This window comes from Sebastes fasciatus, chromosome 12 (assembly GCF_043250625.1).
Source record: "Sebastes fasciatus isolate fSebFas1 chromosome 12, fSebFas1.pri, whole genome shotgun sequence".
NCBI classification, from domain to species: Eukaryota; Metazoa; Chordata; class Actinopteri; order Perciformes; family Sebastidae; genus Sebastes; species Sebastes fasciatus.
In genome coordinates, this window is record NC_133806.1 from 8,529,806 (window position 1) to 8,543,779 (window position 13,974).

The 13,974-nt window shown below is 39.6% G+C and overlaps 1 protein-coding gene across 2 annotated transcripts in view; it reads right to left on the reverse strand.

Annotated features, from left to right (window-relative positions):
* LOC141778620 (atrial natriuretic peptide receptor 1-like) overlaps window positions 1-13,974 on the reverse strand; it is an 89,136-nt gene that overhangs the window by 10,948 nt on the left and 64,214 nt on the right. For both annotated transcript variants that reach the window (XR_012596111.1, XM_074652988.1), the window contains exons 6-15: window positions 8,985-9,079; window positions 6,068-6,203; window positions 5,868-5,952; window positions 5,315-5,432; window positions 4,288-4,362; window positions 3,681-3,758; window positions 3,486-3,590; window positions 3,103-3,174; window positions 2,808-2,970; window positions 2,281-2,436 (exon numbers count right to left, since the gene is read on the reverse strand). Coding sequence is in view for 1 of the 2 variants with exons in the window: in XM_074652988.1 (XP_074509089.1) it covers window positions 2,281-2,436; window positions 2,808-2,970; window positions 3,103-3,174; window positions 3,486-3,590; window positions 3,681-3,758; window positions 4,288-4,362; window positions 5,315-5,432; window positions 5,868-5,952; window positions 6,068-6,203; window positions 8,985-9,079 (1,083 nt within the window). In the remaining variant the exon portion in view is untranslated. The remainder of the gene's footprint in view (window positions 1-2,280; window positions 2,437-2,807; window positions 2,971-3,102; window positions 3,175-3,485; window positions 3,591-3,680; window positions 3,759-4,287; window positions 4,363-5,314; window positions 5,433-5,867; window positions 5,953-6,067; window positions 6,204-8,984; window positions 9,080-13,974) is intronic.

A 13,974-nucleotide genomic window follows, 5' to 3' on the forward strand; every position in this document is an offset into this window, starting at 1 on the left:
CTCCAAACAAAACTTTCATTCCAAAAGACATCAGCCTAATCCTGACTTCAGATTGGTCCTCAATTGGAGGCCGTCTCCCCCCAAAAAAGAAACAAACTAAGAAAGAAAAATTAGGAAAGTGGACTCTCCAGGATGAGGTGGTTTCTGAGGTTTGGCCGACAAAACAAACAAATCCTTTAAGCTCTTTATATCATTTTTCAAATCTGTAGTTTATTCCTGGATAGACTGTTTTCAGTGGAACAAATGTGTTGCCAGCATGTGGCTACTAGAGTGCCAACATAAAACCCAAGAATATGTGTTTTTATAGGCTCTCTCTGTTCAGTCTATTTATTTTCTTTTTTTTCTGTAAACTAATTTATTTTCAGCACGAAACAGGCCGGTAAGTGTGAGTCCAGTATATCATTTGTTGGTTGCTGTTATTATTAAATTGAACTGCAGTCTCCACTTAACCAACCACCACAAACATTTATTCTGAAATTACAAACGGGTGTCCAGACAGGAAGAGACGGGGTTCAGCAGGTTTCTGTCTTGACCTCAGTAAAGTTTCTTTATCAGCAAACAGTGCTGTTAATGCTGTTCAGGTCGGTATCAATCAACACGACCTCCGCAGGCCCACTGAACATGAACCTGGACTTGAATATGAATACTAAAAAAGTAGCAAGCAAAGAAAAACAAGCATTCAAAAAAAGAATAATAAAAAAAGAATTCTTGCAAAAATAAATTTAAAAAGAAACTAGAATTACCGCCTCCGCCAACAAGTCAAGTTGCAGTTCACATCCAAGTCTGTCCAAAATGTCATCACTACATCATTTTATCCTGTTAGATATTTGTGTAAAATTGTCATAATTTGCATATGAATTCTTGAGTTATGGCCAAAAACGTGCTTTGTGATGTAACAGTGACCTTTGATCACCAAAATTGAATCAGTTCATCCTTGAGTCCAAGTGGACGTTACTAGTGCCAACTTTGAAGAAATCCCCTCCAAGCGTTGCTGAGATATCACGTTCACGAGATTGCACCAGACGGACAAACCGAAAACATAATACCTTCGGCCATGGCTATCGAATATATCAAATAATATAGAAAATTAAATCCACTGTTGTCCATCCATCTTTCCATTTCCTGATTTATATCCACATCCATGTGGCAGTTCAGGCATTTACAGATTTTCACAGAAAACTACCTGCTGCCAGAAGACAGTTCAAACCACATGAACTTCTGATGGTGAGGACGGTGTCCACAGATTCAAAATGTACGACACGATCCAAAACAGATGCGTGAAAAACCTACCTGAACCTGACCTGTATCATTTCTAGGGATGCACCGATTCTGGGCCGATATTGATGTTTAGAATAACAATTTGGCCGATAGCTGATGTTTTTGTTTATTTTGTTTTTGCAGTTATTTATTCCCTCTTCATTATAACAAATCTAAGCTGTTTTAAGCCATTCAGCATTTCATTACATTGTCTTTGTATGAGCACAAATTCAAACATACAAATTTATGAAACAGCCCTTAATATAATCTTCTTTCACATGAAAAATATTATTTTTTATTTTTTTAAATAACTGCTTCAAAAGCCTTTTCAGTTGCTATACAACTACCTACTCAATGAGAAGAATGTTTCAGCACTTATACAGCCCAGCATACATATTAGTAAAATTAAATGAAATGTAAATATAAAAGTGATTAGAAACATTTAAATGGTGTTTCTCACACATAGACTTTACTTGGGTGGTCTGCCCAGGTATATTTGATGACCCATTTTAGCATTTTTCATTTTTATTTTGTATCCATCCGAGAGAAGGACGCCATCTGTGATCGATTAACTAGTGGACTAGTAACAGCAGAACGCCGCCAGGGAGCAGATGAAGAGCTCTGCTCTGCTGGTGCAGCGTCGGGCCTCGCTGCCTCAGCTGTCCATAACAACGTTGTTGTCACTGATCTTTCGCCGAGACAGTGTAAAACTCCACACGGACGACACACATGCGCACAGCATCATGCCAGAGTTATGTCCAGCCAGTGGTTTCTTCTCTGAATCAGCAGCTGGTTACTGTTGTCAGAGACCGACCGAAAATAACCAACATGGTAGTTAACGAGGCGAATATCGGCCGATACCGATGTTCGGCCAATAAAGCGGTGCATCCCTAATAATTTCGTTTTTGAAAAAAATGAGAACTGAACTAGGAAGGACTAAGTCAGGATAATTAGACCCTGAAAAAGCCCCCAAATATATTGTTTTGATCAAGTGTCCACATACTCTTTAAAGCTGTGTCCTACCTTTGGGGCTGAGTGGGTATCCCTCCAGGAAAAAGGCTCCTCGGCGCAGCGCCACCTCCTGGAGGACGATGCCGAAGCTGTAGACATCTCCTTTCTGAGATCCCTGAGGAGGAGAAGACTCCATCCTGAGCAGCTCTGGAGCCATCCACAACCTCTCTGCAGTAGGAGGAGAGGATGTATATATATATATATATATATATATATAAAAAGAAATGAGTGGCGTTAAAAAGACTTTGCGTTAACGCGTTATCGTGTTAACTTTGACAGCCCTAGAAGAAAATTTAAAAATGTATACAAGTATAAAAAAAAGCGTTCTTTGGTATTGCCGCTGATTCTATCAACACTAGAATCGATACGTAGTCCTACATGATAAGGATCTTGGCACTGACACTGACTTGATTTTATGGATAAAGATGTAGATAACTTTGGAGCACATGTTAAGAGCAAAACATGTAAAAGCGTTCAGGATAAAGGCTGAAGGCACAGAGTTGTAGTAAAATGGATAAATGGCTGAAACGGCCACTCACGGGCGTAGTAGGAATGAGCGTCTTTCCCTGAGTCGCTCTCGGATCGGAAGCTGGACAAACCGTAGTCTGTGATCTTCAGGACGAAGCGGTTGTCCACGACACAGTTGGACGACTTGAGTTTACCATGAGAGACGATGACGCTGTTGTGGAGGAACAACATGCCCTGCAGAGAGAGAGAGAGAGAAATAGATAACTAAACATATTATCAGGTACATAAGATATTCATTGGAGAGACTATGAATATCAACAGCATAGAACAGATGTGGAAGATAAAACATGAATAAATTAAATGTACCTTGACGATGTCATTGATGAGAGAATATTTGAACATCCAGTCCAGAGTGATGCTGTCATTCTCCAAGATGTCCTGAAGACACAAAATACAGACTGTTAACAGACAGACAGGTCAACACAGGTAGACAAGACAGGTAAACACAGGTAGACAGACAGGTAAACACAGGTAGACAGACAAGGTTAACACAGGTTGACAGACAGGTAAACACAGGTAGACAGACAGGTAAACAAATATAGACAGACAAGGTTAACACAGGTAGACATATAGGTAAACACAGATAGACAGACAGGTAAACACAGGTAGACAGACAGGTAAACACAGGTAGACAGACAGGTAAACACAGTTAGACAGACAGGTAAACACAGGTAGACAGACAGGTGTACCTGCAGACTTCCTCTGGGACAGTACTCTGTGATGATACAGGTGTTGGGAGGGTCGATGCACGCTCCGATGAACCTGGTCAGGTGTTCGTTCTGAACGTCTCGCATCTACACAAACACAAAATATATAAATATATATAAGATAAGATAAGATAAGATAAGATAAGAATCTGAAGATGTGAACCATCAGACACTCACATGTTTGAGTTCAAACAGGACCTCCCTGTTCAGCTCGATGCGTTTCTTGTTGGTGTATTTAATGGCTGCGATGTTTCCCTGGAATAACAAAAAAAGAGAGAGAGAGACATCACTGGGTTGCAAAACACTAAATTTAAAACCTTTAACTCTAATCCTAAACATAATCCTGATCCTAATCTCAATTCAAACTATAAATCCAAATCCTGAGGAAGTCAGGAAACATGCAGGTCGATCAACGAAGTAATGGTAAAATATTTGCTTCACAAACAGAATTGGATGCTAAAAACTCTTTAGTATTTTTTCTTACCCAAGGAAACATTTAGAGATTCTTCCTGCAACTAATAGGCCATTTCCTTAACTCAGGGTAAATAAAAGAAATTTTAAGTGGAAAAACAAATGAGCTTTTGTGCCACCAACTTCCTGAGATTTAAAGTGCATCCCTTCCTGTGACAGGAAATAGCTTCTAGACAGTGTGAGAGTTTTGAACAACTGATGAAAGATAAACAGGTTTCGAGGAGCTGCATGTCGTCGCAGTAGAGGAGAGAACAGACAGTTCACATCCAGTCTGACTTGTTATCAGCAGAAAACAACAAAAGACCACACTGACCTTGTAGTATCCAGTCTTTGCAAACACCTGCAGGTTTCCATCTCCAGTCATCAAGGAGCCGTAGTTAGAGCCTCTCTGGAGACAGACACAGGTGGTGTAAGAATTATTCAGATCCTTTAAAGGAGGAAAAGTACTAATATAGTCCTGCGTTCAAAACTTACTCAAGTAAAAGTAATGAGTAAGTATTAACAGCAAAATGTAAGAAAGTTATGACATACTATACTATGACTTTATTTTTAGGACATACTATACTATGACTTTTTAAGGTCATACTATTCTATGACTTTTTAAGGACTTACTACACTATGACTTTTTTAGGACATACTATACTATCTTTTTTTTTAACAACATACTATACTTTTTATGACAGTGCAGTAAAATGTTCCCTGTCAGTGTTTTACTATTATATATTGGTATTTCAGGATTGTACTGCTGCCTTAATGTGTATGTTGCATTTTACTGATGTATACGTTTTTAACGTCTTTATATACTGTTGAGTAGTTTAATCTACAGCAATGCATCATATTCTATAAGGTGATCCTATGTTTGCAGTGTTGCTGTCCTGCGAGAACCCTGCATCTCTAAAAAGTCAACTTTTCATGGTGTTGGAAAAACAGCCCTGTTTCCAGCTTTGTGACGGATGCATTCTCCAGCTGATCCAAGAGGCTTATTAAAGAGTTTATTTAGCTTAAGTAGGAGGAAAATGCTCTCAACACATGAAGGAGCACTTCATCCTCCAGTTCATAACAAACATTCAACATCAACACATCTGGAGATACGTGGTTTTCACTGGACAGGAAGGGGATGAAAAACAGATAAATGTAGTGGAGTAAGAAGTACAATATGTACCTCCTCTGAGATGTAGTGGAGTAGAAGTATAAAGTAGCATAAAATGGAATTACTCACGTAAAGTATGAGTACCGAAAATTTGTACTTTTGTACAGTACTTGAGTCAATGTACTTAGTTATATTCCACCATTGGTGTGTCTGTGTGTGTGTGTGTGTGTGTGTGTGTGTATGTGCTGACCAGTGACAGTGTGATCCTGCTGCCGCTGCGCAGCACCTTGTCCAGGTTGCTCATCTGAATGTCGTCCCAGGAAATCCTCCAGAGCTGAGCCACCAGCTCCTTCTCCAGCTTCATCTTCCTGCAGAGAGAGAGAGAGAGAAAGAGAGAGAGCGAGAGAGCGAGAGAGAGAGAGAGCGAGAGAGAGAGAGCGAGAGAGAGAGACAGAGAGAGAGAGAGAGAGAGAGAGAGAGAGAGAGAGAGAGAGAGAGAGAGAGAGGTTACAGACCAACTCTGTTTGAAGCTAAAAAAAGGGACAGTCTCATATTGAAGAAATCATAGCTAACTTGAAGCACAAGACATGACAAGTTGACTTATCATGTACATTTGTAACCAAAACCACCATCTGTCACAAACCATAACCAGGTGCTTCGAGCATTGGTGAAAAGTAACTAAGTACATTTACTTAAGTATTGTACTTAAGTACAATTTTAAGGTACTTGGACTTAATTATTTCTATTTTCTACTACTTTATACTTCTACGCCACTATACTTCAATGGCAGCAGCAGCTCTCACCTGTAGATGAAGATGGTGATGGTGAGGGTCATCATGAAGATGAAGAAGACCACAATGGAAACCATCTGATGGATGGTGACTGTCTCTGTCAGAGAGAGAGAAAGAGTATTTAATAACCTCTGCATCCACATTCCACATTGAAACAACTGTAGATGATCATAACAACTGTTGGCTAATGTAAACTTGTTTTGTCCACTGACTTGCGAGGCAGATGGGGTTGTCATTCTTGAAGCCACAGACGGGAACATCAGGAGGAATAACTCCACCCAGCCAGTGCGGTGCTGTTCCAGGTATGGCAGTCAGCTCCTCCTCTAAACTATTGTACACCAAAATTATCTGGAATAAAACAAACAACAACTTACAAGATGATATAAGATGTTTGATTTAAGACTTGAGTTCATGTAAGTCAGAGTTTATGCAGATGACACTCTTCTTTGCCTTTATAATAATTTCTCATGCTAAGCTTCCAGTTCACTGTTGAGGTATTAATGCCTGTTGCACCTGGTGGAAGAAGTACTCAGATCTTGTACTTAAGTAAAAGTAGAAATACCTCAGGGTAAAATTACTCTACTACAAGTAAAAGTCCCTTCCCTTCAAATAATTTAAGGCCCAAACATTGAAAAATAACCACAGACCAAATGTATAAAAAATGTACCAAATGTGCCATATAGTGTAAGTAAGTAAAATTTGATTAGATGTTTTTTGTGATTTAGGTTAACTGGCCTTTTAAGACCATTGTGTGAGCTCCAGCCAGTTACCCAAATGTAGTTCAACATGTATTTTAAATGAGCGCATTTTTCTGCCACTGCGACAATTCAACTGTGAGATTGGCAGTCGAATTAGGCTCCTTAGATCGAATCGTCCAATAGTCAACTATTCGGGGTCACCCCTACTATAATGCATCATATTTTATAAACTGAGCAAATATTTATGTAAATGTGAAATGCATCAATCCCTGTGCTGCAGCAAAGAGCTACCACAGTGTTTACAACAGGAAGTGGAAAAGATTTCAACACTCCTTGCCTACCAAGTAAAAGCCCTCCAGGGAAGGTTAGGGGTTATTCTCCCACCACTGGCAGTGGTGGAATATAGGAAAGTATTGTACTTAAGTCCAATTTTCAGGTACTTGTGCTTAAACTGAGTATTTACTCCATTCCAGTACTTGCCTGGGAACCAGATGAATCTGCGAGCTCAGGTTTTATTTGCTCTGGCAGATGCGTCTGATCCCCCTCCGCTTAGGACAGAATTCCAGTGGCCTGAGATGTGCCGGGCCAATCACAAGCATTTATCTGATATGAGGCATGTTTGAGATGAAGACCGAAAAGAGGAACGCTGCTGACGCATAAAAACAACCAAGATGGCTGGAGCTGATGTGGAACTTCAGTAATGAACTAACTGGACGGTATATTTTCTCTAAAAGAAGAAGAGTAAATCGCATTCAAATCTTTTCTTGAGAACAAAGATGTGCTTGATGTACTTGCAGAAGTTTAACCCCCTGAGGTCGACGCTGTCGTATATGACAGGAAATTACTCTGATCACTATTTTTAGATATTAGGTATTCCTTTCAGACGGTTTGTAATCGAGCTTGGAAAAACAGCGTTTTTTCAGAGACTTCATAAAAGTTATAAATCCAACGATGCGTTAACTTTGACAGCCCTAATAAAATACAATTAATTATTTTCCAATAGTAAACCAGTGGTTTCCAGTCACATGCTTCTCCAGTCCATCCAACAGTGTGACTTTAACCAGTGCTACACTTCATCGGGTGGACCTGAGGTGGACCTGAACCAGAGTTCCTGGAGAATTCACAGAATTACAGACACGACGGAGGACAGACGCAGCCTTCACACTGAGACACCGAGAATGACAGAAATTATTAGAAAGTGTGAGGGAGGCTGATGAAAAGAGAGGTGTGAAGGTGGTGTGGAGGGTCGGTTAAGGTCGACTACATCTCACCTCTTTCTCGACTGTAAGCTGATGCTATTTTGAGGTTTTTACTCGTCCAAAAAAATGTCTTGTTCATGATTACATTTTCTTCCTTTTCAGACTTCTTCCAAAACAACACCAATCAGACGGGATTAATAAGTGGGTAGTAAAACATTTGTCCTGTGCCTCAGTAAATGCAATTGAAAGGTTTCGGACAACATTTTAGCCATCAGAAACTTAAGAATAGTCGCACATGCAGTGAAACCTAAGTTGAATGAACCTGTTTTCACAGCAGATATTTTGACATTATCAATTGCTTCATTGCACTGCAATAATTCCTGGAACAGAAATTATAGTCAAGGCTGTAAGTTACTTTAACTGCCCTTAACTTTAAGTCAATGTTTTCATATTCATATCAATCTTACAAATAACATATAATGGAATTGTTTATTGGGCTTTCCAAATAAATCGTAGTAGAATTTAAACTGAATAATTTTACACACTAACGTCACTTAAACATTTCTGTTAAAAAAGGCTTTATGATAGATACATATTAATACAAAATGTATGCATGTGCTCTACTGCTGAAATGATTTTTTACCAGAAAAACATGTAGAGGTGTTTTGCAGTCTCGCTGACGCCCTGAGTCAGAGCAGTAGCCTATATGAAATGTGCGAGGTAAAAAATGCTGCCAATCTCCGCTGCTTACAAAGCCTCATTATTATGAACGCACGGTGATAACTAACAGTGACCTCGATGAACAACATTTTTATCAATATCTCTCTTCTCTCCTCTGGATTTTGGCAGTCTGAAGATCTTGTGTAGAGAGATTTCAGTGAGTAAATAAAAACCTTAATATTGAGAGGGACAAAAACTGGATTTTATAAAGTGAGAGGGGCATGTCCCGCCATTCCCAGCGGACATTATGCCCTTGATTATATCTAAGGACGTTCGTTCTATGACAAGTCAAAATATCTATAGTGGAAAAGGTCTGTGAAACTGAATTATTGGGAACAATACATACATATGTAATAATTATAAGTGTGCTGAAAACCAAACAAACTCTAGATGAGATTAAAATCATTGACCAGCACATGTAATATTAATATTTATTCAATTTATATTAATACATACATATCTCTTATTTAAAAATGAAATATAATTAAAGATTAAAATATATTATTGTTCACCTGGAAGGTGCTGGTGTTGGTGTCGATCATGTCCCACAGAGCGAAGTCCATCTCTCTGTCTCCGTTCTCGTCCAGGTGGACAAGTCCTGTTACACCTGAGGGACATGAGTGAACATACAGAGTTTAAACAAACACGTCTGAACTGGATAAAGACCAGCATTGATACTGATTATTCATGTGTTATTCTTGATTTTAGTAGGTCTTTGTTGCTGCTAGTCTGATGAGAAAACGTGTGTAAATTAGCTTCAGCTACGGGTAGTTGTGGCTATCTCACCAGCTAGCTATAACTACCTGTAATGCTTACACTGTGGTTTGGTTTTTACATCGGTTTGTAGTTCCTGACAGTTTTACATGCTGTTTTTTCCCCAAAAAGCACACACTTCTATGGCATTGTCATTTTAATGTGGTAAAACAGATGTCTAAAATATTCTGGTCTCAACTTAATTTTGAGAACGAGGGTGCTGTAATTTATCAACTTTATCAACTTGTATCGCTTTTTTTTATTTGTAAACAAATATAATTAATGAAACATTATTTTAAATTGTTCTGAATCTGCTCTTTTAGGGAAAACATTTCCAGAAGAATTAATGTTCAGACGAAGGCTGTGATATGTGTAAATAATAACATAATCATTTAACAAGTAAGAATAACTTTATCCTGCTACATAATATGTAAGAGCATCCCAATAGGGACACTGCTCCTAAAACCTGAATGATACCCGACTATAGGCTACAAATAACACAGCAAAGCACTTTAACTATTAACACTTAACACACCACCTTAACCCTACAATGTTTCCGTTGGAATATTATTGGAGTATTATAGGCCTATAGAAGATGAATAACCCAAATATAGCAGCTGATTATGACTGACAGTATAATATGACACTGGCACTTATTTGTTTCCACTTCAAAGCCCTGAATGTAGTTAATGTGTTTTGACTTTGTCGGACAGAAATGCTGCGTGTTAGCCGACTAGCTTGGGGCCTGTACTGTACCTGGAGGTGTTGTAGTACACTGGCTCTCGACCTTTGTTTGTTTGACATGTCCCTACAACCCTATGACCTTTGTCCTTTCCTCAGTTGGTTTGGTCAGCTTCAGAAGCTGGACGTTTCAACCATTCATCTGTAACTTTTTTTCCCCCTTAAATCATAATTAAAAATTTTTTCAAATTAGCTGAGCTACTCCACAATCTTTCCATTTACGCCCTGGTGACTGCAGAAGTACCAAGTACCCCTGGTGTAGCAGCGTGAGAAGCAACCCCGACAGCATGCTCTAATACACTGGTTCCCAACCTGGGGTTCTCGACCCCCCCACTAGGGGTCAACAAAGCTTCACGGAGGGTCTCAAGGCATTCTCGATTTCAAGAGGTGTAAGACAACTTCTTTCAAAAATACACAGTTGGCCTATATCTCAGCATTTCATTCATTCCTGTGAAGAAAACTAAGTTAAATTTATATTTTTAAAGTTTGGATTATTATTTAAAGGGGCTAAATGCGAGATCGGGAGCATTTCTATTGCCTCCGCACAGCTATTAACATGGCGACAGCTGAGCAGCTAACAGCGCTAACAGTGTTAACATGGGGTGGAGGACCGAGGGGGTTGACTGCACCGCCTCTGATTTATGGATGGAAAAAATGTAAATAGCCATAAGAGGTTAATTACAGCCAATTAGCAGTTAGGTGGTGAGTGTGTGTGTGTGTGTGTGTGTGTGTGTGTGTGTGTGTGTGTGTGTGTGTGTTTGGTAAGGGGTTCCATCTCCATAGAAACCAGGCAATTAGGGATCAGGAGAGAGCAGGCAGTGATTGGTCAGAGTGTTCACACATGAAGACGAGTGTAAAATATAAAAGCATAAAATGAAGTACAGTATAGTACAGCATGTAATAGAACAGACTTATTACTTACTATCAAATATAATTATTGTTGTTGTTGTTGTTGTTAATGATTGTAATATGGAAATAACATGACATGAACACAAGATGCTTTATTGTCATTGCATGTTAAACACGAATATCAGGGCTGTCAAAGTTAACACAAATAATAACGCATTAACGCAAATTTGTTTTAACGCCACTAATTTCTTTAACGCATTAACGCAACTTGCGATTTTTAGGTTGTAGCGGGCTCAAGTTTAAAGCCAGAGTAAAGATACTGGCATCATATGAAACTAGAAAACTTAAGGAACCCATTGGTACCAACCATGTCATACTAGCTTGTCGAGAAGGAGGCTAAATAACGCTCCAAACGTATGCTAAATTTTAGCGAGGAAAAACTGGCATGGCCGTTTTCAAAGGGGTCACTTAACCTCTGACCTCAAGATATGTGAATGTAAATGGGTTCTATGGGTACCCTCAAGTCTCCCCTTTACAGACATGCCCACTTTATGATAATCACATGCAGTTTGGGGCAAATCATAGTCAAGTCAGCACACTGACACACTGACAGCTGTTGTTGCCTGTTGGGCTGCAGTTTGCCATGTTATGATTTGAGCATATTGTTTCATGTTAAATGCAGTAACTGTGAGGGTTTCTGGACAATATTTGTCATTGTTTTGTTTTGTTAATTGATTTCCAATAATAAATATATACATACATTTGCATAAAGCAGCATGTTTGCCCACTCCCATGTTGATAAGAGTATTATACTTGACAAATCTCCCTTTAAGGTGCATTTTGAACAGATAAAAAATGTGTGATTCATTTGCGATTCATTTGTGATCATCAATCATGCAATTAAACATTTTAATCTTTTGACAGACCCTAATATATGGATGGAACCTACAAAAAGAGGAAGGGTCATTAAAGATAAAAAAGATGATAAAAATAAAAATAAATTCAGTGTATGAGCTGGTTTTGTTCTGATGATATGAAAAACTGTGATGTCATGAGGGGGCGGCGTCAGATAATGATGTGGCGAGCGGCGATCAGGTGTCTTTATGTCTCAGGTTGACATTTAGAGGAGTGCTTCTTGGACGGGGGGGACGCGCTCCTGCCGCTGAAATGTCACGAGCTCTGAGAGCTTATTAAAGTCATAAATATATCACACACACACAAACAAACACACACACACACACACACACACACACACACACACACACACATTGTACCATGGGAGACTGTTATCAATGACCTGTGAGTTTAATGTGTTTCTGTTAAATGATGCATTGCTTTACAGGAATGATGTGTGTATGTGTATGTGTATGTGTGTGTCACTTATCTGCACCTGCGGCAGGTTTTGTCCACTTATGTCATTTTTAAAAATATGATAATTATCTTTTTCTTAATTCTTACAATACGAGATGTTTATTGCACCAATATACTTAAATAATTTGAGGATGTAAAACAACAGTATGATTTATGTAAGACTCACTTCAGTGGAGATATCTTCAACAACATCATGTATTGCAAAAAATCAGATAAGTTACAGAAAACTCTCCAGGTATGCAGAGTGAATAAAACTGTTGTGGCCCTTGAATTTGTCTGGGAAAGAGATTTGGGTGTGTCATTTGGTGAACAGGAGTGGGATGAGATTTGCAACAACTCCTGAAAAACGTCAAGAGATCTGAGGGTGAGGCTTATTTAATTTAAAATTTCACATAGGTTATATAGACTTGGTTTAAAGGATTCTGCAACCTGCTGGAAATGTAGTGGTGATGAGGGTACATTAGTACATGTGCTATGGACCAGCCTCCACTGTTATGGACATGCCCCAAAGTCCATTGGTTCTGGATGAAGATTCACTGTTTTATTGCTAATGTCATAAAAGTCCAAAGCTTTATATATATTAGGAGACAATAAGGTGATATCTGCTTTTGCACAATCCACAGGGTATGCTTTAGAACGTGGCTGCCTTGTGATTGACAGGTCGCTGCCACGGCGTTGTCCGGTCTGGGAGTTGTCCGTGTTTTCGTCTTACAACTTTAACCCTTTCACAGTATGTTTTCAGTTCATGAAAGTCAATTGTAACATTTAGGTCGCCTAAATTGTCTTATTCAGCGTTCGGTTGTACCTAGCTCCACCCTCTCGCGCCACTTCTGATTGTAAAAAAAACAAGATGCAAGATTTCAAAACCATAGTCCAGAAACCAATAGGTGACGTCACAGTACAACCCGATATCCTGCCAAAGCATGTAGCAGACCAGATGTCCACCAGAGGATAGCGCGTCAGGATCATGTTTTGCCTCGCAGAGCGTGAATATTAGACGCGTGTATGATGGTGCAGTACCAGCAGGGGGCAACAAAACAACTTAGTTAGGATAAAAAAATAAAAACCTCATGGTTTGGCTTAAACAGTCTCTGCACCATCTGAAAACACGTACAGTATATTCACCATTCTCTAAAATCTTGTCGTGCATTTACAAATCGGGCCCTGTGCTCTCCCACCTCCCACTACAGATTGATTACCACTCAGATTTGAGTGGTACCCCCCCCCCCCCCCCTCCCACCCACCTCCTGTCAGAGTCAGTGAATGGGAGCCGGAGTAAAGCCGGTTCATACAGATGGATTTCAGCGAGGGAGACAAACAATCGAAGCAGCTGCAGGAACAGAAGAAACCGTGAGGAAAATTTGCTTCAGGCTGCACAGAAGGAACAAACCACAGGGGCGTGATGATGGGCTCTCTAATACCTTTCAGCAGAATAAGCTGGTGGATTTCAGGTGTCCGACTCAGTCAAGTGCTGACACAGTTTGAAGGCATAAAAAAAGAAAAACGATTGGTAAAAAATAAAAAATAACAGGCAACAGCAGTCGGTTCACGCTGGGAGGGATTTCTGTACATGCTGTGATAAATCAGAAAACACTGCGGCCGCAACAAGTCCTCCAAATTACCAACCCGATATCACGCCAAAGCGTGTAATAGACCTGCCTGTCCATCAGAGGACAGCGTGTCAGTGTCACGTTTTGCCTCGCAGAGACGTGAATATTACACGCCTGTATTAACGTACACTACCAGCAGGGGGCAACAAAGCCACTCATTTATGTTCAGGCAAGAAAA